This window comes from Podarcis tiliguerta, assembly GCF_965153285.1.
Source record: "Podarcis tiliguerta genome assembly, chromosome: 3".
Lineage (NCBI taxonomy): Eukaryota > Metazoa > Chordata > Lepidosauria > Squamata > Lacertidae > Podarcis > Podarcis tiliguerta.
This window is the reverse complement of record NC_139536.1, coordinates 4,565,555-4,590,842: the sequence shown is the minus strand read 5'-3', so window position 1 is coordinate 4,590,842 and position 25,288 is coordinate 4,565,555. Positions and strand designations below refer to the sequence as shown.

The following is a 25,288-nucleotide window of genomic DNA, read 5'->3' as shown; positions in this document are numbered from 1 at the left end:
CCTTGCGTTTTTATTCCCCCCCTTACAGGTGGCCGGACGCCTCCATGTCGAAGTCGTGCGGGTGAGCGGGGAGATTGGGGAGCGTATCGCAGGAGGCGAGGACGGCATGGAAGGATTTGGCGAGAACGACCTGCAGGAGCACAAGTTGGCGTGCATGGTGAGTTTGCAGAGACAGTGCTCCCCGCTTCCCTTTGCGAAGCACCTAGGCACAGAAAATGGGAGATTAGTTGTCTGATAGCTATAGAGGCAACATATGCGCCCCATCTGCAGGGCCAGATTTAGGTTGGATGAGGCCCTAAGCTACTGAAGGTAACGGACCCTTTATATGTCTAGCTGTCCTTTGTCAACAACAAATTGGCGCTGTTTTTTGTGTTGAATATACAGTCATACCTCTTGTTACGTTTGCTTCAGGTTAAGTCTTTTCAGGTTGCGTCCCGTGGAGACCCGGAAGTACCGGAAAGGGTTACTTCCGGGTTTCGCCGCTCGCGCATGCGCAGACGCTCAAAATGATGTCATGCACATGCGCAGAAGCGGTGAATCGTGAGCCGTGTATGGGCAGACACGCAGGCGCAGGTTGCGTTATTCTCATGTTGCGAATGGGGCTCGAACAGATCCCGTTCACAACCAGAGGTACCACTGTATGCTGTAAGGTCATTTACGGACCTAGTAGGTATCTAAAGCCATTGGCACATATGTATTTTATCAATAATTGTTGAACTGAAAAACAATTAAGAAGAAGTATATTAATAGTGAAATACTGTACAATTAAGAAGTATGTTAACAGTGAAATACAATTAAGAAGAAGTATGTTAATAGTGAAATACAATTAAAAAGAAGTATATTAATAGTGAAATAATTAAGCTCTAACTTAAAATGATTTCTCATTCATAACAAACTTAATAACGCAAACACGTTGGCATCTGGCAATAACAAAAGTTCCTTTAGAAACACAATTTACAAAGACTCATAATCTAGTCTCTAGAAATTTGCTATAACCTGAAATAATTGTAGGTGTAAATATATGATGCAAACTACTTATAAATAGCAGAATGTAGCCACCCTGTATATAGAAATGAGCAAACCAGTGATATTTTAGGGAACAGGCTAGCATGACTTACATCATAGGAGCCTATACAACACAAAACACTGTTGCTGTATGTAAGTTTTATTTGATTTGTTTTTTATCTTATATTTTGGAAATGTACCGTATTTTCCGCCCTATAGGACGCACCGGCCCATAGGACGCACCTAGATTGGGGGGGGGGATTAAAGGGGGGGGAATTATTCCCCCCCCCACCCAGAACAGGCTGCCGCCCCAAGCCTTGCACGCCAGGCGGGACCTCTCGCCGGGCGCGCAAGGCTTGCGGACCTCTGCCCGAAGCACAGGGCGTGCTCCACATTCGCCCCATAGGACGCACACACATTTCCCCTTCATTTTTGGAGGGGAAAAAGTGCGTCCTATAGGGCGAAAAATACGGTACATCCAGTGTTTTTTTTTTTAATTTCAATTTTTTGGAGGCCCCCAAGAGAATGGGACCCTAAGCTATAGCTTGTTTAGCTTATATGTAAATCTGGCACTGCCCATATGTGCCCACTCAATTGCTTCCAATAGGTCCAGGTGCCACATGATGCCCATTCCACGTTTGTCAGAACTCGATCTTTTAATGTGGCAGCAGCCCTTTGGAAGAATAATACAGTGGTACCTCAGGTTAAGTACTTAACTTGTTCCAGAGGTCCATTCTTAACCTGAAACTGTTCTTAACCTGAAGCACCACTTTAGCTAATGGGGCCTCCTGCTGCTGCTGCTGCTGCGCTACTGCTGCCCGATTTCTGTTCTCATCCTGAAGCAAAGTTCTTAACCCGAGGTACTATTTCTGGGTTAGCGGAGTCTGTAACCTGAAGCGTATGTAACCCGAGGTACCACTGTAATAATAATAATAATAATAATAATAATAATAATAATAATAATAATAATTTATTATTTATACCCCGCCCACCTGGCTGAGTTTCCCCAGCCACTCTGGGCTGCTCCCAACAGAATATTAAAAACACAATAGAACATCAAACAGTAAAAGCTTCCCTAAACAGGGCTGCCTTCAGATGTCTTCTAAAAGTCAGATTTCCTTGACATCCCCCTGCCTGTTGATCCCGAGCAGGCACCTTCGCCGTATACTTGTTTAGACAAACCTGCCTGTTTTTAAAGGTAAAGGTAAAGGTACCCCTGCCCGTACGGGCCAGTCTTGACAGACTCTAGGGTTGTGCGCCCATCTCACTCAAGAGGCCGGGGGCCAGCGCTGTCCGGAGACACTTCCCGGTCACGTGGCCAGCGTGACATCGCTGCTCTGGCGAGCCAGAGCCGCACACGGAAACGCCGTTTACCTTCCCGCTAGTAAGCGGTCCCTATTTATCTACTTGCACCCGGGAGTGCTTTCGAACTGCTAGGTTGGCAGGCGCTGGGACCGAACAATGGGAGCGCACCCCGCCGCGGGGATTCGAACCGCCGACCTTTCGATCGGCAAGCCCTAGGCGCTGAGGCTTTTACCCACAGCGCCACCCGCGTCCCTTTTTTAGTTTTTAGTCCGTTTTTAGTCCCTTGTTATTATAGGCTGGTCTGAATGTTTCTAGCTTGCCATTTTAACTTTTTGAACGCCTCAAACTGCTTCTTGATTTTCCTTAGTGGCCATTTTATTGCTTGATCTTTTTATATATATATAATATTTTTATTAATTTTTAGCATACAAAAATTTTAAAGACATACCACACAAATTATTATACATATGTCCTTGTATGGACTTCCTTCAGCATCTCTGATAGCCTTCCGTCTTGATTATTTCTCCTGCAATTCTTAACTTAATATTGCCTTTACATTTTCTAGCAAATCATTTCTCCCTTTCCATTTTTACAATATTTCTTAAATTACTCCTCACAGAACTTCTTGTAGTCCCAATCTTTTTTGAAACCCACTTTGAGCGCTGTATCCACTTTATGAAACAAAAAATTAAAATAAACACACATGCCGATATTGCATTAGAAGAGCGCCGTCCTTTTTTCACGCCTCCCTTGAGGACCTTGTGAAAGCGCCTGACTGTCCTCTGTTGGAAACAGGATACAGGGCTAGATGGGCCATCAGGGAACCTGGCAAAACTCCAAGGATACCCAGGAAATTAACCAGAAATGTCCCTCTCGGCTGTTCCCTGGTCACTGGATGAGATCACAACAGCAGCAGTCCGAGCTGTGAGCAGTTCCAGTGGAATCCGATATGAAACATTATTGTTTAGAGCAGTGCGCCAGTTGTATTGAATTCCATTCGGGAAGTAGGTGCGCATCAAGACAGCCAAGGAAAAATCCTTTGGGTCCGCCCCCGCCCCCCCATAAAACAAACCCCAGCTGTGCCTCCCCAAAACTGGTCATTCAGTGACCCCTAGTGGGGATTATCATTCTGCGTTATCATCCGTATCTTTTTCATGGGATAAAAAGGTAAAGGGACCCCTGACCGTTAGGTCCAGTCACGGATGATTCTGGGGTTGCGGTGCTCATCTCGCTTTATTGGCCGAGGGAGCCGGCGTACAGCTTCCGGGTCATGTGGCCAGCATGACCAAGCCGCTTCTGGCGAACCAGAACAGCTCACGGAAACTCCGTTTACCTTCCCGCCGGAGCGGTACCTATTTATCTACTTGCACTTTGATGTGCTTTCAAACTGCTAGGCTGGCAGGAGCAGGGACTGAGCAATGGAAGCTCACCCCATTGCGGGGATTCGAACCGCCGACCTTCTGATCGGCAAGTCCTAGGCTGCTCTGGTTCGCCAGAAGCGGCTTAGTCATGCTGGCCACATGACCCAGAAGCTGTACGCCAGCTCCCTCGGCCAGTAAAGCGAAATGAGTGCCGCAACCCTAGAGTCGGTCACGACTCGACCTAATGGTCAGGGGTCCCTTTACCTTTACTAAGTAGAGGAAACGGGTCTCTTTATCCCTTGGATGAGCAAGCAAGGCTGGCAGGCAACACTTTGGGGTTTGTTTGTTTTTTTGCAAGGCGAGGCAGCGGCCTTCACTTTTGCTCTGTTCTCGTTTTGCATTTTTGTGTACAAATTAACAACAACGATGCCTGATCTAGACAAGTGCATTCTCTCTCTCTCTCTACCCTTCTCTCCTGCTTAATGCCAGGCTAGAGAGAGAGAGAGAGAGAGTTGTGCAAGCGCCAGAACCGAGTAATGTCTGAGCAGACATTGCCCAGGGAGATAGGTGTTGCGGCTGGAGAATGAGGCTCATTGAAAAGAACTGTGGCGGCTGTTGGTGCAGCTGCCGGGAAAAGCCGATGAATTCAGTTTCGCCACCGCCTTTGGAGGCAGGCTGACTGAGCTGCAGGCACTGTCCCATTGCCAAGGCTCTAGTGGGAGAAGGTGCGTCTTATAGAATCATAGAGTTGGAAGAGACCACAAGGGCCATCGAGTCCAACCCCCTGCCAAGCAGGAAACACCATCAGAGCACTCCTGACATATGGTTGTCAAGCCTCTGCTTAAAGACCTCCAAAGAAGGAGACTCCACCACACTCCTTGGCAGCAAATTCCACTGTCAAACAGCTCTTACTGTCAGGAAGTTCTTCCTAATGTTGAGGTGGAATCTTCTTTCTTGTAGTTTGGATCCATTGCTCCGTGTCCGCTTCTCTGGAGCAGCAGAAAACAACCTTTCTCCCTCCTCTATGTGACATCCTTTGATATATTTGAACATGGCTATCATATCACCCCTTAACCTCCTCCTCTCCAGGTGCATCTTATGGAGCGAAAAATACAGCGATTTGAAGCTTGCTGTATAATTGCACAGTTGGAACGTGACTCCGTGTGTGTGTTTGCTTCCTCCTAGATCAAAATCCTTCAGGCTACCGGCTTGCCGCAGCACCTCTCCAACTTTGTCTTCTGCAAGTATTCCTTCTGGGATCAGATGGAACCCGTGACAGTGGCCCCGGAAGTGGACCCCTCTCTGTCTCCCATCAGCAAGGAGCCGCGGGGCATGGTGGTCTTCGATCACTGCAATGTAATTTCGCTTCTGCTTTTAGCCCCTGCAGAGAAAGTGAGGGCTTTTACGCTGTGAGAGCATCTGTTGGCTGCGCCTTGGTGCCTTCCGGTGAAAACTGTAAAGAGGGGAGGAGAAGGAGGAGAGGTGTACAGTGGTACCTTGGTTCTCAAACTTAATCCATTCCAGAAATCCGTTCCAAAACCAAAGCATTCCAAAACCAAGACACGCTTTCCCATAGAAAGTAATGCAAAACAGATTAATCCGTTCCAGACTTTTAAAAACAACCCCTAAAACAGCAGTTTAACATGAATTTTACTATCTCGCGAGACCACTGATCCATAAAATGAAAGCAATAATGAATGTACTGAACTATAAAATAAATAGTATTGTAGATGATAAAAATGAAAATTATTATTTTTTCCCCCTGCACTGATGATAGTCATTGTTTGGATGGGGGGCTTTAATCAATTTCCTCAACCACAAAGACAAATTAACCGGAAAAGCTTCAAAAACGCAAAATAAATAGCAAAAACAAAAGCGCCAAACTTAATCCGTTCCGGAAGTCCGTTTGACTTCCAAAATGTTCAAAAACTAAGGCTCAGCTTCTGATTGGTGCAGGTGCCCCGGAAACAACAGCTAACAGCCGCATTGGACGTTTGGCTTCCAAAAAACGTTTGAAAACTGGAACAATTATTTCTGGGTTTTCAGCATTTGATTACCAAGGCACCACTGTACTTTTTAAGGGGGAAGAAAATCTTGATTGCTCTAAATTCAAAGGAATCTCAAAGCAATGCACAAAACAGTTAGGTCATACGGATTTGAGCTTCCTGTAAATTTTTGCATCTCTGAGCTGTTGATTTCAAGCCTTCCTTGGCAGATTTCTTGGCTTTGCAGAGTCGAAACTTTTCTAGCGTCTTATTTTTGCAGGCTTCGTGTATCCGTGGAACAGAGACTAAATTTGAAGCGCTGCAATCGTTCTCTCTTTTTTTCTGACCTAGGAATTCTCAGTCAACATCACTGAAGATTTCATGGAGTACCTTTCTGACGGTGCTTTGGCCATCGAAGTTTATGGGCACAAGGCGTGCGACCCCCGCAAAAACCCAGCGCTGTGGGATTTGGGCATCATCCAGGCCAAAACACGAAGCCTCCGAGACAGGTAAGAGAGATGGCGTTTCGCTTGCAAACGAGCTGGAAGTCTGTGGAAAACTCTGCATCTATAGGATGCAGAGGATAGCCATCATGGCTGAAAGTAGTCTGCAGTAGTCTCAAATTTAATTTTTTAATCCATCTTGGCTCTATAGCTGGTGCACTTTTAAACATGACTTGTTTCGGTAGGCAAATGTAATGCTGTGTTTGAGCAGAGACACAGGTGAAGTTTTTATTTATTTATTTCTATTATTATTAGTTTATTTAAATTATTACAAAATATAAGCAAAATGCATACAAATGCATACATATATATTTCAGATATGCACACACATATATAAAAAAGAACAAAAGAGGAAAAAGGAAAAGAAAAAAGAGAAAGAAAAAATAAAGAGAAAAAGAAGAAGAAAAGTTGGAAGAACTTCTTCCAAATTTACCCTACAAATATCTCAATAATAAAATTTCATTGATTGACTTCCATCGCTTACACTGCACTTCCTATATACATGTCAAGCAAGATTGTATCTGTTATTCCATATTTTTCCCATACAATCTCACACAAATATTCTAATCAATAAGTTTTCTAAATCTTTCATAAATCTGTTCTAAACACAACCAATGCCTTACATTTAAACTTTGTCTACATAAATAATCATTTAAACATTTCCATTGTTTCTGGATTATATGTTTTGGTTTTTGTCTTATCAAATCAGTCAGCTTTGCTAATTCCAAGTATTCGCATAATTTATTCAACCGTTCTTCTTTGGGTGGAACATAATTTCACAGGTGAAGTTTTTGACATGTGTCTTCCCAACTGGTTTTTAACAAGTGTTTTCCCAATGGAACCACGCATTGGAGCTGTTTTCCATCACCCCACCCTGCTCCCATGCTCTTAAATGTTTTCGGACCTTTCCCAGGGTTGAGCCAGGCTGCCGAAGGCCTCTGTCAAGAGGCAAAGTTATATATCGGTCACAGAAGTGTTGTTATTTTCAGGTGGAGCGAAGTCACCCGAAAAGTAGAGCTGTGGGTTCAGATTCTGGAGCTTAATGAGAATGGAGAATACTGCCCAGTGGAGGTGATTCCAGCAAAAGATGTACACACAGGTGGCATCTTTCAACTCAGGCAGGTAAGATGGAAAGTAAGGGAGCCCACGCTGCCTTGTTCAGCGTTCTGAATTCCCTCTTTAGTGGATCGATCAATTAATGAAATATCAGTTAATCAATGAAATAACTGGGCATCACTCTTCTGGCAAGATATTCATGATATCTTTGTCAGAAGCCCGTCCTACACTTGGGTAGGACCCTGGCTGAGACACATGCCCGACTGGCATGTTCTCTCCCTCCTGGTCGATCGTTCGGGAGCTTCATTAGCTTTCTTCAGCCCGAACATCACAGCGACCGATACCAACAGACATTGGCACACTTAGGGATCCGCAGAGTGTTCGCAGTTTGCGTGACAGAACTCAGCATTTTGGCTAATCTACCTTATTTACATATAAACACACACGGAGCACTGCAACATGGCTCCCTCTCTCTCTAGCATCAGACAGCAAAAGAAGAAAAAACAAAGGACAATAGTCCCACTTCACGGAGCACAGTAACGCAAACATCCTGTCTTATTTGGAACCTGAACACCTGACGGGGCTTCCGTGGCTTCCAATTGGCTGCAGCAGCTTCCTGCAGCCAATCGGAAGCCGTGCGTTGGTTTTTGAACATTTCAGAAGTCGAACGGACTTCTGGAACAGATTCTGTTCAACTTCCAAGGTACGACTATAGATAGATAGATAGATAGATAGATATAGGTATAGATAGATAGATATAGGTATAGATATATAGATATATATAGAAATATAGATATAGAAACTCTGTTATATGTTTTCAGCAAATGCTGAAGACACATCTCTTTATGCTGGTGTTTGACACCTTTATGCTGGTGTTTGACACCTGGATAAATAACTTCAGAATTCCATGGTTTTTTATTGATTGTGGTTGGGGTTTTTTTTTTGTAATTGTAAGTTTTAAATTTGGAGGGTACACGACCAGGTCAGTGCATATTTCTGGTGCAATGCTGTCTAGAAAGCAGTTGCCAGCAGAGGTCTCCCCCCTCCCATCATTCCCCCCCCCCTTCCAACGTGCCGTTTCTTTGCGTTCCCCGGGCGTGCAGGGCCAGTCGCACCGAATTCAAGTGGAAGTGAAGTCCGTGCAGGAGTCGGGCACGTTGCCTCTGATGGAAGAATCCATCCTCTCGGTCGGAGTGGGCTGCGTTCAAATCAAGCACACCAGGTCTCCAAAAGGCCACGAGATGCATCAGGTAAGATCCTTTGCTTATAATGTAAATATTGGAGATCTTGTAGCTCAGAGAGAAAGGATCTGTGGTGCATGCGGAAGGTCCCAGGATCATATACAGTGGTGCCTCGCAAGACGAAAAGAATCCGTTCCGCGAGTCTTTTCGTCTAGCGGTTTTTTCGTCTTGCGAAGCAACCCTATTAGCGGATTAGCGCTATTAGCGGTTTAGCGGCTATTAGCGGCTATTAAAGGCTTAAGGGATTAGCGGATTAGCTGCTAAAAGGCTATTAGCAGCTTAGTGCCTTAGAAAAAGGGGTGGGGAGCGGAAAAAAACCCCCAGGAATTGCAAGACATTTTCGTCTTGCGAAGCAAGCCCATAGAGAAATTCGTCCTGCGAAGCACCTCCAAAACAGAAAACCCTTTCGTCTAGCGGGTTTTCCATCTTGCGAGGCATTCGTCTTGCGAGGCACCACTGTATCTGTAACCTTCCAGCAGTTTGACTTCACCCCCAAAAGCACGCTCCTTCTTTGTCTCCGGAGACAGATGGAAGCCAGCAGACAGATAGGTGGTTTCAATTCTGTCAATGCTTAATGGTTTTTTAATTATTATTTTTTCTCCTTGTGTTTTTACCTGCCAGTGCTGGATTTACGTATAAGCTAAACAAGCTGTAGCTTAGGGCCCCACTTTCTTGGGGGCCCCCCAAAAAAATTAAAGGGGGGAAAATCTGGATGTACATTTCCAAAATATAAGATAAAAAACAAATAGAATAAAACCTACACACAGCAACAGTGTTTTGTGTTGTGTAGGCTCCTAGGATGTAAGTCATGGGCCCCGCCTGCTAGCCTGCTCCCTAAAATATCACTGGTTTGCTCATTTCAATATATAGGGTGCCTACATTCTGAATGGGCTGGTTACAGGGCAACATGTCCAAATGGCATGAGATACCTATTAGGTCCATAAATTAGCATATATTCAACACAAAAGCAACGACCATTTGTTGTTGACAAAGGACAGCTGGACATATAAAGGGCCCCATTACCTTCAGTAGCTTAGGGCCTCATCAGTCCTAAATCTGGCCCTGTTACCTGCTCTCATTTTTATCTGTAAGCCTCCTTGAGTCCCTGTCAGGGAAAAAGTCAAGGTACAATAATAATTACCGCTTTGAATTTACTTGCATTTGCATGGTTTTTGCCTAGGAAGAAGACGACGACATGGACAGCTACCAGGTAAATATCCTGCTAAAACTTTTCTCCTTTTGAATGCAAGTCCTTTAAGACCACGTGGTCCTAACATTCCTTCATCCATCAGAGCAATCAGCATTATAAGGTGGCAGTCACAAGCAAAGGCCAACACAGTCTCTGCCGCCACTATTTGAGTCTTCTTCTTCTTTGACAATCACTCAAATTATAAATTATATCGCTGAAATGGTGACAGTTTTCTTCTTCTTTGGCGATCCCTCGTAGCTGAGTAAGATTGTCTTCCATAAACTCGGTATTAACAGTGAGTCCGTAAGTGACTGTGGAGGCCAGTTCTGGATCCACACGTCCTTCCACAGTGGGAATATTGGCTTCCGGGTGGGAGCTGATCACGGTGTGGATTTGCCAAGCATGCCTTCCTCTTAGCACGTTTCTCCCTTGCGTCCTGAGTTTGAGCATCTTCAAAGCCCATGACACCTTTGGTAAAGGCTGTTCTCCAACTGGAGCGCTCGTAGGCCAGTGTTTCCCAATTGTCGGTGTTTATACTACATTTTTAAAAATTTGCCTTGAGAGAGTCTTTAAACCTCTTTTGCTGACCACCAGCATTACGCTTTCCATTTTTAAGTTCAGAGTAGAGTAGTTGCTTTGGAAAACGATAACCAGGCATCCGCACAACACGACCGGTCCAACCAAGTTGATGTTGAAGAATCATTGCTTTGACGCTGGTGATCTTTGCTTCTTCCAGTGCACTGGCATTAGTTCGCCTTGTCTTCCCAAGTGATATGTAAATTTTTTGGGAGACACCGTTGATGGAATCTTTTGAGGAGTTGGAGACTGTTTGAGTAACACAGTTTAGGCACTTCTTCTCTGGGAACGGGTGGGTGGGACAGGGAATGGAGGATCTCTCCTAGGAAAAGAACAGGGCCTTCATGTTTCTTGGTCCTCAAAGTCTACACAGAACCTGGTTTCTGCACATAAACACAGACCCTCCTGTCCTCCATCCAGACAAGCAAAGAGGCATTGTCAGAATTCAAGGACATGTCCCAGCCAGACAAAGAAACACTCAAGAAGGTTGTGAAGGAAAACCACTGTGGGTTGTGGCCTGGGGAGACTTCTGAGGGCCAGATAGAGCAGTCGGGGGGCCACATTTCAACTCTGGTTTACCTGTGTGTAAAGTGCAACCTCAGGGCGTGGCATTCTCCACCGCTATCTCTGTGCGCAGTCTCGGAATCCTGCCTTTCTATCTCTGCTCACAAGCCGCTGCTTGCTTAATCGAAATTAAGTGGTCTCAAACTTCTTCGCAGGACAGAGACCTGGAGAGGCTGCGTCGGAAATGGCTGAACACGCTTACGAAACGCCAGGAGTATTTAGATCAGCAGCTGCAGAAGCTGGTTGGGAAGCCCGGTAAGCAAAAAATAGGGTTTCTGCTGCTGGGGAAAGAGTACAGAGGTAGGCTGCAAGATATATTACTCAAGCCTCCATGCTCAAAGAGAGTCTACCTCCGAGTGCTGCCCACAAACGACAGAGGAAGGTAGTGACCATAACACCCTGTTTGTCAGCTTCAATGGACATCTGACCCACCTCTGCCAAAGATCATCTGTCCCTTTTCGGGTCAGTTTAATTCAAATATATGGGGAATGGAGGCCACTGAGTTTTAATTGAGTTGAAAGAGCTCATAGGCTTCTCTCATGGAATTATAGTTCTCTGATAGGTGTGGATTCCCAGTTGGAGATCTCTAGCCCAGCCTTTCTGCAAGCTGGCACCTTCCAGATGTTTTGGGCTCTCGTGGTTGGGTGGGGGTTGGTCTAGATGACCGTCGGGGTCCCTTCCAATTCTGCAATTCTATGAATATGATTCTGTGCTTAGGAGCCGTTGCCCTGGAGCAGATCAGTGCCAGTTTAAGCTCCTGCTCTGGGGAAACCCATCTAAATTTATTATCGTTGTCATTATTATTATTATTATGAATTAAATTTGCATACAGCCCTTCATGCATAGATCTTAGGGCAGTTCAAGACATAAAAATACAATGCAAAAACACAAAGTACATGATGAAAACCAGAATGAACACGGAATGGATGAAATTCAAGGAGTATTTAGTCAAATATGTTAAGATAACTTAATTGGAAAAACTTGCAAATGCCAGGGCTTGAATATGTAATGTTAGAGAATAACATTTAAAAAGAAAAGACACTCCCCACTGTGGCGGGCTCTGTACTGGCTGTGACGTTGCATGGGGGTGGTGCGTGCGTTAGTCACGCACCGTCCCAACGTCACCTTCCCGCCCGCTGTCAGATCGGAGGGCAACGGCGTGCATGCTTTAAATGTCGCAATGGTTTTGCAGCTCCCAGGTTTTTTTTTCCTTCGGAAACGGGTCCAAGTGGCTCTTTTTGTCTTAAAGGTTGCAGACCCCTGCTCTAGCGTTATTTGACCCTCACTTATACTCTCCAGATATTCAACAAATTTTTCCTCTGTGAACTTTTGGTCTCTTAAGTATCTAATCTTCCCAGTCATCTTATCCAACTCGGCTGCTATTATTATTATTATTATTATTATTATTATTATTATTATTATTAATTTATTTATTATTATTTTTTATTATTTATACCCTGCCCTCCCCAGCCCTCAGGGCGGCTAACACCAAATATAAAAACAATTGATTGAAATACAGCTTAGAAAACAAGATTAAAATACAACATTAAAACATTAAAATGCAACCTCATTTCAGTGGAAACTAAAAAAAAAAAAAAAAATAAACATTTTTTTAACCCAGAGATGCATTTTAAATAAAAGCACACATTCTACTTATGTAAAAACACATTGATTCCTGGACCGTCCACGGGCCAGATTGAGAATGCAGTTGGGCCAAATCCGGCCCCCTGGACTTTAGCTTGCCTACCCATGGACTAGAGCATGCAAAAAAAGAACACAGTATTTTAGCAGCAGTTCATTCATTTTCAACTTCATATTCTTGTTGTAACAGAAGTGCACCCAGATATTCCGTTGTTGCGCCATAAGATAGGTTTAAGGTGCCGTTTAAGTCCCAGCTTTCATATCTCTGTTTCGAACACTGTTGCCCTGAAAGAGCGATTGGCACAGCGCAATGTTGAATTCCTCCTTTAGAAAGCAGTTGCATGTTCTATATGTATAAATGGAATTTCAAACCCAGTACAGGTGCTGACTGCTGCAAAAGTGAACGCTTTGTAAACTCAAGTTTGGACAGCTCCTGTGTTTTTTAATTAACAAGCTTCTTGCCCCCAGAGCACGGGGATTATTATTTTTAAAACTTTTTTAGAACTTCATTTCTTTAAGGCGTTTGGGAATGAGCCAACCCACAAAGTTCTCTGGGGGCTGCTCAGATGCCAGATCTTTCAAAACATCAATCAAAAGATTAAAAGTCAATTGCTCAGTTTCCTGCCTTATAAAATCAGCACCGTTTATATAATATTTGCAGAAACAAAGAAAGTCAGTAGACTTGATGGCAGGATTTAAATAAACGTTCACATTATCAGTATTAGAAAATGTTTAGAAAATAGTGAAATACTATAGTGTATTTACTTTTATTTTTATGTTTTTAGGCTTGATGTTGTGTTATTAATAACTTTTTTTCTGTTAGGAGATAGCAAAGTGGGTGAAAAGGGAAACAAACCAGAAGCGGAATTTGGGGGAAGCCCTGGAGGGGAGGGAGGGAGGAATGTATAATAAATGTTAAGAAATTGAGATTTATGTAATGAATGAAAAGGAAAAAATGAATAATAATAATAAAATTCAGCACGGGGAGGGGATTTTAATGTATTTTTAATCTTTGTTGGAAGCCGCCCAGAGCGGCTGGGGAAACCCAGCCAGATGGGCTGTGTACAAATAAAAAATTGTTGTTGTTGTTGTTTGCTGTTTTGGGAGCTTCCAGCCGACCTCCGCACTGTGTTACACCTGTCGCGATAGGAGCCACGTGGGTGTTTGCGAAACCCCAGCAGAAAGCTATAACTTTGTCGAACTCTTGCAGACAAAACCGAAGACGACACGGACCGGGAAGCCCAACTGCTGGAGATGAGGCTGACCCTGACGGAAGAAAGGAACGCAGTCATGGTGCCTTCAGCAGGGAGCGGGATTCCAGGAGCGCCCGCTGAGTGGTAAGGGGCCGTTGCAACGAGAAGAAAAGCTTTCGCCATGTGCCCAAACCTCATCCATGTTGGTGTCGGTCTTTTTCTTCTTCTTCTTTGGCGATCCCTTGTAGCTGAGTAAGATTGTCTTCCATAAACACGGTCTTAACAGTGAGTCTGTAAGTGAGGCCAATTTTGGATCCACGCGTCCTTCCACAGTGGGGACATTGGTTTCCGGGCGGGAGTTGATCACGGTGTGGATTTGCCAAGTGTGCCTTCCTCTAAGCACGTCTCTCCCTTGCGCCCTGAGTTTGAGTGTCTTCAAACCCCATGACACCTTTGGTAAAGGCTGTTCTCCAACTGGAGCGCTCGCAGGCCAGTGTTTCCCATTGTTGGTGTCTATACTACATTTTTTTAGATTTTCCTTGAGACGGTCTTTAAACCTCTTTTGTTGATCACCAGCATTACGCTTTCCATTTTTAAGTTGGGAATAGAGTAGTTGCTTTGGAAGACGATCATCAGGCATCTGAACAACATGACCAGTCCAATGAAGTTGATGTTGAAGAACCTTGAGGTCTAGGGAAAGAGAGGAAGGTCGTAGACTCCCCTTCCTTGGCGGTTTTAAGCAGAGGTTGGATGGCCATCTGCCCTGAATGTTTTAGCTGAGATTCCTGCATTGCAGGGGGTTCGTCTAGATGACCTGTGGGGTCCCTTCCAGCTCTGCCATTCTATGATGCTGACGGTGTTTCACTGTTGGGTTGGAAATAACTGGCAGACGAGTCGAAGGTGTCCATCGAGTCTAAGAGACTCCCTTTTATTGAGTCCATCGAGTCTAAGAGACTCCCTTTTATTGTATATTACCCCCATTGCAGCATATGCGCTTGGTGCTGATTGGTTACACGTGGGGTACGTACATACACGTATGATAGAGTTACACGCAGGCATTACACATCTTACTAGGTAGGAACAGTACAGGGACATACTAATCTATGATAGATAGAGTGGTACGCAGGGATTATATAGAAGCACTTAACATTCTTCTAGTCTGTGGTAATAAACAGGGGAAGTGTATAGTTAGATAACAGGGTCATGACATCAACTTAGAGAGTTAGAGCTTTCCGTGTCAGGGTTGTACAGAAGGCACTGTGCGAGAGAATTCCACCTACGCAGGCCTCTAAGAGATGCAACAGGAACACAGCACAGGAACACAGGGAGGCCACATTCTTAGTCACATAGGATAAGGAATACAGGAAGGCCACATTCTAGTCACATAGGATAAGGGATACTCTACATCCCAGTTAGGGTGCTGCCACCAAGAAGACCCTATTCCGAATTCCAATCATCTGGACTTCGTTAGGAGATGGTTTGACTAAAAAGGGACCCCCAAACAGTTCTGAACTTACTGGCAGGACTAAAGCATTCCCACTTGGTGGTGTGATCTCAGCAATGTTCTCTCCTCCTTGAACTCCCCTTTGCCTCTGCAGTGACCCTGAATAGCAGATCCATAGCCCCAGTTTGGGACCAGGCTGCCACACCTCCTTGCACTGAGGAAAGGAGGATTTTGCATTTGAATCCTTGGAATTTACTATAGACATCAGGACATAAGAAGAGCCTGCTGGATCAGGACTGCGTCCCATCTAGTAGTAATAATAATAATAATAATAATAATAATAATAATAATAATAATACAGTGGTACCTCGGGTTAAGTACTTAATTCGTTTCGGAGGTATTAACCTGAAACTGTTCTTAACCTGAAGCTAATGGGGCCTCCTGCTGCCGCCGTGCCACTGGAGCACGATTTCTGTTCTCATCCTGAAGCAAAGTTCTTAACCCATGGTAATATTTCTGGGTTAGCAGAGTCTGTAACCTGAAGTATATGTTACCTGAAGCGTATGTAACCCAAGGTACCACTGTAATAATAATATTAATATTAAAATTTTATTTATATCCCGCCCTCCCCAGCCGAAGCCGGGCTCAGAGCGGCTAACAACAATAAAAGTAACACAGCATTCTAAAATCAATTCATTCTAAAATCAGTTCAGAATCAAATGAATGGCAACCATTGGGCTAGAGTTCTGTGAGGATTACCAAAGGAGGGGGTCAGACTGTGCCTTGGCCAAAGGCCTGGTGGAACAGCTCCATCTTGCAGGCCCTGCGGAAAGATGTCAAGTCCCGCAGGGCCCTAGTCTCTTGGGACAGAGTGTTCCACCAGATTGGGGCCACAGCCGAAAAGGCCCTGGCTCTGGCTGAGGCCAGCCTAACCTCCCTGTGGCCCGGGACCTCCAAGATGTTTTTGTTTGAAGACCGTAAGGTCCTCCGTGGGACATACCAGGAGAGGCAGCCCAGCATCCTGTTCTCACAGGGGCCAACCGGACGCCCCAGTGGGGAACCCTCAAGCAGGACCTGAGCACAAGGGCAACTCTCCCCTCCTGTGGCTTCCAGCAGCTGGCATTCAGAAGCATTGCTTCCTCCGGCTGTTAAATCTGTGGAACTCCCTGCCACAGGAGGCGCTGGTGGCCACCAACCTACGTGGCTTTACAAGAGGATTTGGGAAATTCACAGAGGAAGAGAGGGCTATCGATGGTTACCGGCCAGCATGGCTGTGTTTTGCCTCCATGTTTCAAGGTGGCAACACTTCTGAGTACCACTGGGTGGGAAAAACAGAATGTCGGAGAGGGCTCTTGTGCTTGGATCCTGCTTATGGGTTCCCTGTAATGAGCATCTTTCTTGGCCGCTGAGGACAGGATGCCAGACTCGATGGGCCATTGGCCTTGATCCGGCAGGCTCTTCTAGCTTAACTATGTGGTTTAGTCGTTTAGTCGTGTCCGTCTCTTTGTGACCCCATGGACCAGAGCATGCCAGGCACTCCTGTCTTCCACTGCCTCCCGCAGTTTGGTCAAACTCATGCTGGTAGCTTTAAGAACACTGTCCCGCCATGTCGTCCTCTGTCGTCCCCTTCTCCTTGTGCCCTCCATCTTTCCCAACATCAGGGTCTTTTCCAGGGAGTCTTATCTTCTCCTGAGGTGGCCAAAGTCTTGGAGCCTCAGCTTCAGGATCTGTCCTTCCAGTGAGCACTCAGGGCTGATTTCCTTCAGAATGGAGAGGTTTGATCTTCTTGCAGTCCATGGGACTCTCAAGAGTCTCCTCCAGCACCATAATTCAAAAGCATCAATTCTTGGGCGATCAGCCTTCTTTATGGTCCAGCTCTCACTTCCATACATCACAACTGGGAAAACCATAGCTTTAACTATACGGACCTTTGTTGGCAAAGTGATGTCTCTGCTTTTTAAGATGCTGTCTAGGTTTGCCATCGCCTTTCTCCCAAGGAGCAGGCGTCTTTTAATTTCGTGACTGCTGTCACCATCTGCAGTGATCCCCTTCATGGATCACTGCCTTGCCGTGGCAAAGGGGCTTGAATAACTCAGAGAAGCTATGAGCTATGCCATGCAGGGCCACCCAAGATGGACAGGTCATAGTGGAGAGTTTTGACCAAACGTGATCCACCTGGAGCAGGAACCGGCAAGCCACTCCAGTATCCCTGCCAAGAAAACTCCATGGACAAAGACAACAGGCGTATAAAAGCTTAACTATACAAGGGAGCAACTTGGCAGTGCAGAGAAGAGGCTTTTCCCGTCCCTGAGAGACAGGTGTGCCCTGCCGTGTGCCAGAAGCCGCGGCAAAGCTTGAATTTGCAGAGTGACATTGGTTCCTCCTGCCTGAAATTCTTGAGAGGGTTTGAAATGACATCCGAGAGGGTGAAGGGCGAATGGGGAGGGTGGGGAAAGGGGAGGAAGGAAGGAAGGAGAGAAGGAGAGAAAGTAGAAGAGGCTGAAACGACCTGAATAATTTCCCCTAGGCTCCATATAACGCAAGCAGCAAAATGTCCTCTGCTTAAAGCAATGCTGTTATTAGCCAGAGTTTAATTATGATCCTCTGTAGGAACGGAATCAATATTTATTGCTGCTGCACTTTAGCTGATTTGAAAGAAAAATGGTAATGCTAATTGCCCGGTTCATTCACTTAAGAGGGTGCCCGATCCGCACTCGCGATAACCGCTTCGGTCAGAACATCGGCCTGGATTCCGGGTTTCACGTACCTCCCCACCCTGCCAGAGTCCTCTGTAGTCAGCAGATATGCCACGAAATCTTTCATTTGTGAGGCTGGTAATAGAATCAGGTCCAGCCTGCCCTGGCCTCCGGGTCACAGGAGCTGCAATTATCGGCAAGCCAGGAAATTCTACGCCCAAAACTGAATTTGAGGTCTGGTTAAGAGAGTGATCCGTCAGCCAGGGAGTCGCCAGTTCAAATATCATGTCGGCCGTGAACTTACTTGAATGTTCTTAGGCAAACTAATATCCATTAGCCTGAATTAACACACACACACCTTCCAATCCCTTGCCTAATGAGAAAAGTAATGGTGTTTTTTAAAGGGTTCTTATAAAGATTCCTGAGATAATGTTTGTGAACTGTTCCAAGTACAGGGGGAAATGTCCTATAAGTACCAGCTATTCTTATTTTTCAGGGACGCGGGTGGCGCTGTGGGTTAAACTACAGAGCCTAGGGCTTGCTGATCAGAAGGTCGGCGGTTCGAATCCCCGTGACAGGGTGAGCTCCCGTTGCTCGGTCCCTGCTCCTGCCAACCTAGCAGTTCGAAAGCACGTCAAAGTGCAAGTAGATAAATAGGTACCACTCCAGCGGGAAGGTAAACGGCGTTTCCGTGCGCTGCTCTGGTTCGCCAGAAGCGGCTTAGTCCTGCTGGCCACATGACACGGAAGCTGTACGCCGGCTCCCTCGGCCAGTAAAGCGAGATGAGCGCCGCAACCGCAGAGTCAGTCACGACTGGGCCTAATGGTCAGGGGTCCCTTTACCTTTACTATTATTATTTTTAGAACTTCTGTAGCCTTCTTTTCAACTTCCTCAAAGTCAAGATTGGATTCAGTTCCGATTTTAAACGTGAGTGGCCTACAGATCACTACAGACAAGAAGGGCCCTCCAGCCAGGCTTAGAATCTGGAAAGACACAGCACAGAAGGAACGTGGATTGGGAGGGAGGAGGAAATAAGCAAACCCAGACACAAGTTTTTGCTTCTAAGGAGGTTGAAACTTTCAAGGATCGGAGGAGCCAAAAGTTGCTGGTCTCCCAGTTGCACCAGTGTAAAGGAGGAACATTTTAGCTGTATTCATGCTTTACCTTACATATTATAGGTAAATGCCTGACGTGTTTTAAGATTACACCTCAACATGTTGAATGGAATCTTTGTCCACACCGCCTTGGTCAACACCGGCACTTGCAGATTCTAGAACCACAACAGCATTTCATATCTTAGCAAAGCTGTTTGCAGTTTGCAGAACATCTCCAAACCGACCTGAGGAATGGGAGGGAGCTGTTTCTGAGGGCCTGAGACTTTGCCTTGATCAGGGGTAGGCAACCTAAGGCCCAGGGGCCGGATGCGGCTCAATCGCCTTCTCAATCCAGCCCATGGACGGTCCGGGAATCAGCGTGTTTTTACATGAGCAGAATGTGTCCTTTTATTTAAAATGCATCTCTGGGTTATTTGTGGGGCATAGGAATTTGTTCATTTTAATTTTTTTTTCAAAATATAGTCCGGCCCCCCACAAGGTCTGAGGGACGGTGGACTGGCCCACGGCTGAAAAAGATTGCTGACCCCTGGCCCAGATAATATTTCTGCTGCTTGCCCTTTGCAGATAGCTGTGAAAAACTGTGCCTCTTAATTTATTTAGAAATTTATTTGTCATTGTCCGTATATACACAGTATACACAACAACGAAAATCAAACACCCACCCAAAGACCGGCTTCATATACACATTTGCACGAACCTCCAACACTCTCATCCCATTCAGACATAATCTATAAAACATACATAATCCAGAATATAACATATTCTGGCCTTTGGCCCATGGCTTTGCAGCATCCGTGTGAACGAGAGAGTGGTTTAAATTAGCTGGTTTGTTTTGCATTTATCCAACTACATGCGCTTGGAGTAAGCAGCGTGGGGCAGCTCCTTAGCATTTGACAGCAACACGCACTTGTTTCTGCTACCGGGAACGCAGCCCTGGTTGAAAAGAGGCCCGAAAGTACTGAATGTCCTCTGCGTCTAGCAGAGTAAATTGAGATGAAGCCACAGCCCACCAAGGTTATATCGTTGCCTTGACCTACAATTGCCCGGGTACCGAGTGTAATAACACGGTTGCCGTGATGCTCTCAGGGACGTGTTCTGTGTTCAGTCTGCCTCCATTGATATGCCAGTGCTGACTGCGTCTCTCTCTTTTAGGACCCCTGTGCCAGGTATGGAGACGCACATCCCAGTCATCTTCCTTGATTTAAACGGTAAGTGAGATCAGAAATGACAGCCCTTGAGGGATGTGGAAAGGAATGCAGCAAGAATTGCGTTGGGGGCGGGGAGTGAATGACAAGCAGGCGTTCCGAGTGGTTGCTCCTGGTGTCAGTCAACCATCGAACTGTCCAAAAAACTAGGTCCTATGTACCACTTTTGTATCATCATCATCATTATTATTCAATTTATAAACCACCGTTTATCCAAAGGTCCAAGGGCGCTGTGCAACACGGAGAGCCTAATTTACGCAGCAAAATGATAAAAGCATAAAACCTAATAATGCACAGCACGTTAATGAAATTTTGAGACCTGCGGGTATACAAATTTACACAAATAGTAATAATAATAATTGAAATAATCATACCAGCAGTCCCCCCCCCCCCCATTTAACAAGCCGTAGATTAATAATAATAATAATTTATTATTTATACCCCACCCATCTGGCTGGGCTTCCCCAGCCACTCTGGGCGGCTTCCAACAGAACACTAAAATACAATAACCTATTAAACATCAAAAGCTTCCCTAAACAGGGCTGCCTTCAGATGTCTTCTAAAAGTTTGGTAGTTTTTCTCTTTGACATCTGGTGGGAGGGCGTTTCACAGGGCGGGTGCCACTACTGAGAAGGCCCTCTGCCTGGTTCGCTGTAACTTGGCTTCTCGCAGGGAGGGAACCGCCAGAAGGCCCTCGGAGCTGGACCTCAGTGCCTGGGCTGAGTAATGGGGGTGGAGACGCTCCTTCAGGTATACTGGACCGAGGCCGTTTAGAGCTTTCAAGGTCAGCACCAACACTTTGAATCGTGCTTGGAAACGTACTGGGAGCCAGTGTAGGTCTTTCAAGATCGGTGTTATATGGTCTCAGCGGCTGCTCCCAGTCACCAGTTTAGCTGCCGCATTCTGGATTAGTTGTAGTTTCCGGGTCACCTTCAAAGGTGGCCCCATGTAGAGCCCATTGCAGTAGTCCAAGCGGGAGATAACCAGAGCATGCACCACTCTGGCGAGACAGTCTGCGGAAAGATAGGGTTTCAGCCGCCTGCGTATCAGATGGAGCTGGCAGACAGCTGCCCTGGACACAGAATTAACCTGTGCCTCCACGGACAGCTGTGAGTCCAGAATGACTCCCAGGCTGCGCACATGGTCCTTCAGGGGCACAGTTATCCCATTCGGGACCAGGGAGTCCTCCACACCCGCCAACCATCTAACTGTCCAAAAAACTGCCCTAGGTACCACTTTTGTAGCACTATTATTATTATTCAATTTATAAACCACCGTTTATCCAAAGGTCTGAGGGTGCTGTGCAACACCGAGAGCATAATTTAAGGCAGCAAAATGATAAAAGCGTAAAACATAATAATGCACAGCACGTTGATGAAATTCTGAGACCTGCGGGTATAAGGCGGTATACAAATTTACACAAATTGTAATAATAATAATTGAAATAATCATACCAGCAGTGTCCCCCCCCCCACATTTAACAGGCCTTAGATTGTTTAGTAATGCCCATTTCATAGAAGAAACGTTGGCAATGCCCACCCAAACAAGAGGGAAAAGGGTGCACGTCTTCCCAAAATCATAATGCATATAAAAAAAGCAGCCCCTGCCCTCTGTTAAGCAACAAGAACAAAGCCCTCAATTTGGTTCATCTGCCTGTTTTCTGCTCTGGCGCCACCTGCTGTTCGTCTCCCTGCCTGCTGACCAACCAGTTGGGCACCAGCTACCGCTGTTTATATTGCAGGAGTTGCTGTTGGTGGAGAGGGTTTGCCTTGCCCAGAGTTTCCTGTTGAGCTTGCAACCCAGGGTTTCCCAGGTCCACTGTGCTGCAATTGCTCAGCACATTCTGAACTTCTCTCTCCCTTATGAGGAACGGCTAAGGGAGCTGGGCATGTTTAGCCTGGAGAAGAGGAGGTTAAGGGGTGATATGATAGCCATGTTCAAATATATAAAAGGATGTCACATAGAGGAGGGAGAAAGGTTGTTTTCTGCTGCTCCAGAGAAGCGGACACGGAGCAATGGATCCAAACTACAAGAAAGAAGATTCCACCTAAACATTAGGAAGAACTTCCTGACAGTAAGAGCTGTTTGACAGTGGAATTTGCTGCCAAGGAGTGTGGTGGAGTCTCCTTCTTTGGAGGTCTTTGAGCAGAGGCTTGACAACCATATGTCCGGAGTGCTCTGATGGTGTTTCCTGCTTGGCAGGGGGTTGGACTCGATGGCCCTTGTGGTCTCTTCCAACTCTATGATTCTATGATTCTCCCTCTCTTTCTACAGCGGATGACTTCAGCTCTCAGGATAACCTTGACGAGCCAGAAGCTGGCGGCTGGGATGCCACCCTGGTTGCCGAAGACGAGGACGAATTCTTTGAGCTGCAGATTGTGAAGCACCACGAGAGCGAGGTAAGGTAAATGAGTTGTAAACTCCATTCCCAAGGCTGCCAACGGAGGAGGGTTAACAGCAGCCCTGGGAGAGATGTGACCACTATCTGTTCTTCGTACAGTGGTACCTTGGTTCTCAAACTTAATCCGTTCTGGAAGTCCGTTCCAAAACCAAAGTGTTCCAAAACCAAGGCGTGCTTACCCATAGAAAGTAATGCAAAACAGATAAATTGCAAACAGATGAAAACATTGGCAGGATCATTGTAATAAGCTGCCGTTTGATAAGAGTATATACTTAAAGTAGATAAACAAATGAGCAAAGCTGAATTTGGATATGCATAAGAAATATAAAAAAAAACTTTAACGAATTGCAGAAAGAGGGGGGAAGGAAGTCAAGTTTTGAAATGTTAAATGTTAAAACGATTGTAAAATTAATGAAAACCTGAAAAGTAAAAATAAAAAATATTATTTTAAAAAGGCCTGACGGGGAAAAAACAGCCTTCAGGAAGGACAAGGAGGGAGCCAGTCTAACTTCACTCGGCAGGGATTTCCAAAGTTTGGGAGCGGCCACTGAGAAGGCCCTTTCCCCATCAAAAGAGTTATCTTACTTAAACCTGTTGCGGTTGCGAGCCTCTTTGAGTGTGGTTTCACCCTGGAAATGAGGCTTACAGACAAACACAGATGTTGGTGTGTTGACCGAGGATGTTGTGTTTGTGTGTTGTTTGGCAGGTGAAGGCCGAAGCTTCCTGGGACTCCACAGTCCACAACTGTGCGCAGCTCAGCAGAGGAACAGCCGCTGAGCAGAGGGTCTTCCTGATTGTCCGAGTGACCGTACAGCTCAGCCACCCGGCCGAGATGCAGCTGGTCCTGCGCAAGCGGATTTGCGTCAGCGTCTACGGCAAGCAGGTACGGAAGCCCACCTAGGCGTTCATTATCTCCATTTGCTCTCGGCGTGACGCAGTTGCGTGCCTAGAAGCATTGCTGCCATTGCGGCGAGCAGGAAATCGCAAGGCTTGGTTTTGATGAAGCTGATGTCTCTTAACATGGGACGAGGGGGAAATATTGGAGCAAAGCTCTACTTCTTGCTAACAGCAGCTGTCTCAAAACAGCCAGTTGTAGGAGTGCAAATATCCAGAGTGTGGGGTCAGGTGGGATTACTCTGAGGAATTATAAAACATGCATCAAGCTATTGTGTCCGCTGTGAAAGCATGGCGTTGACTGGGTTTAATTCATTGACAATAATTTCTGATCAAATCCCACAACCCTCTGCATCTCTGGCCATTTCCTCTACTGTCCATTTCTCTTGCTTGACAAGTCACGTACACAGCCCAGCTGCCAGTTGCTTCGCCAGGCAGGCATCCTGGGCCATCAAAGACAGGGGGCAGTTCCTTTGATGTAGCTTTTCTGATATGTTACTCTTAGGATGTTAATCTTAGGGCCAGGAAACAGATCTCACCTGAAGGCGATAATGATCGCTGTCTTCCTAGACATCCTCCTTATCATGTATATTGCTTGTTTATCGCCTCCGGGGTTGCCAGACGCACTCCTTTGTAGTTCTGTTTTGTTTACCCCAGAAAGATGTGTGCTTAATAGTTTTGATAGTTTAACTTTGTCCCCACGTGGGGTTTGTTGAAATGCTCAGAACAAATCTGATTGGTTCTTACGAACACTCTGTAAAAAGTTCTTTTGTGAGTAAAACGACCTGGGCCAGGGGGTGGAGAGACAGATTATTATACGCACCCTTCCCAGAGTCTTGCTGGTTCAAGCCTCTGTGTGTATTCTTATTAAGCAGAGTTCAATCCTTCCTTTACTTTGGGAATGCCTCAGCCGATCCGGGCGCCAGGGGTGTGAGACCAGCTGGGGCAGGAAGCGCCGGAGTCTACCTGCCTTCTCCCACTCAGCTGCCCCACAGCTAAGGGGGAGGGGGCAGGCGGGCTGTTCGGGGCAGCGCAGAGCCTGCGTGCACCCAAACCACCGTGTCTCTCCCAGGAGAGATGCGTGGCTCGGGCGCACTGCAGGCACCAGGCATTTTGTCACCCCACTCAATGGTGACACCTGGGGTGGCCCGCCGCCCCCTTCCTCTGCCCCTGCCTCAAAACTAATGGTTGTCTTTCTAGTTTAGACTTTTCAGTTAAAAATGACTTTTGGCGTGTCCCCTTTCCTCTGCTTCTTTGATCCCTGGGGATTTGGAAAAGGGGATCCACTGGCTTCACCCTCCAGCTTTGGGACTCAGCCGTGGAGCTTAACCCTCTTGCCTCAACTGACTCTCTCTCTTTCCTTTTCCTCCTCTCTTCCTCGCTCCGGGCTCCCTGGCAGTCGCCAGAATGCTGCAGAGAGGCTTCAGGAGGGTAGTAACCCATTGCCGATTCTGCCCCCGGGCCAATGCCTCTTTCTGCATGGCTTCGATGTGTGCAAGGAGCTGAAGTACTGAGGACTGCTTGTGTTGTAGCATCCTTTGCCACTGGAATAAGATGCTTCATTCATTTCCCTTGCTGCCTTGTGAGGGTTTTGTTTTGTTTTTGTGTGAACAGGCAGTGTTGGGCAGGTTGTATACTTTCATGGGCCTTTGCTGCATGCGAGCAAACTGTGCTTCAGCAAATCTACGTTGCCAGCAGGCCACCCCATCTCTTGTCATCTCATGTAGCCAGCTTTGTTTTGGCGGCGTTTGTGACCCCCCCCTTTTCTGTTGCCCTGTGTGCTGGGACGTGGCTATTGTGACTGGAACGTGAGATATGCGTGTGTGCTTTTCCCCCTGCCTGACTTTACAAGGACAAGTAGGAATAGAGGAAGCGGCCTTCTATCTAGCCCATCACTGTCCACGCTGGCTGCCA

The 25,288-nt window shown here is 46.1% G+C and overlaps 1 protein-coding gene across 1 annotated transcript in view; it reads left to right on the top strand.

Moving 5' to 3' along the window:
* KIF13B (kinesin family member 13B) overlaps window positions 1–25,288 on the top strand; it is a 184,690-nt gene that overhangs the window by 113,568 nt on the left and 45,834 nt on the right. Inside the window, 11 exon segments of the mRNA XM_083432843.1 lie at window positions 29–157; window positions 4,857–5,027; window positions 6,008–6,165; window positions 7,149–7,281; window positions 8,319–8,465; window positions 9,637–9,666; window positions 10,941–11,040; window positions 13,637–13,763; window positions 20,027–20,082; window positions 22,354–22,478; window positions 23,187–23,363. Of these exon segments, the coding sequence (XP_083288969.1) occupies window positions 29–157; window positions 4,857–5,027; window positions 6,008–6,165; window positions 7,149–7,281; window positions 8,319–8,465; window positions 9,637–9,666; window positions 10,941–11,040; window positions 13,637–13,763; window positions 20,027–20,082; window positions 22,354–22,478; window positions 23,187–23,363 (1,353 nt within the window).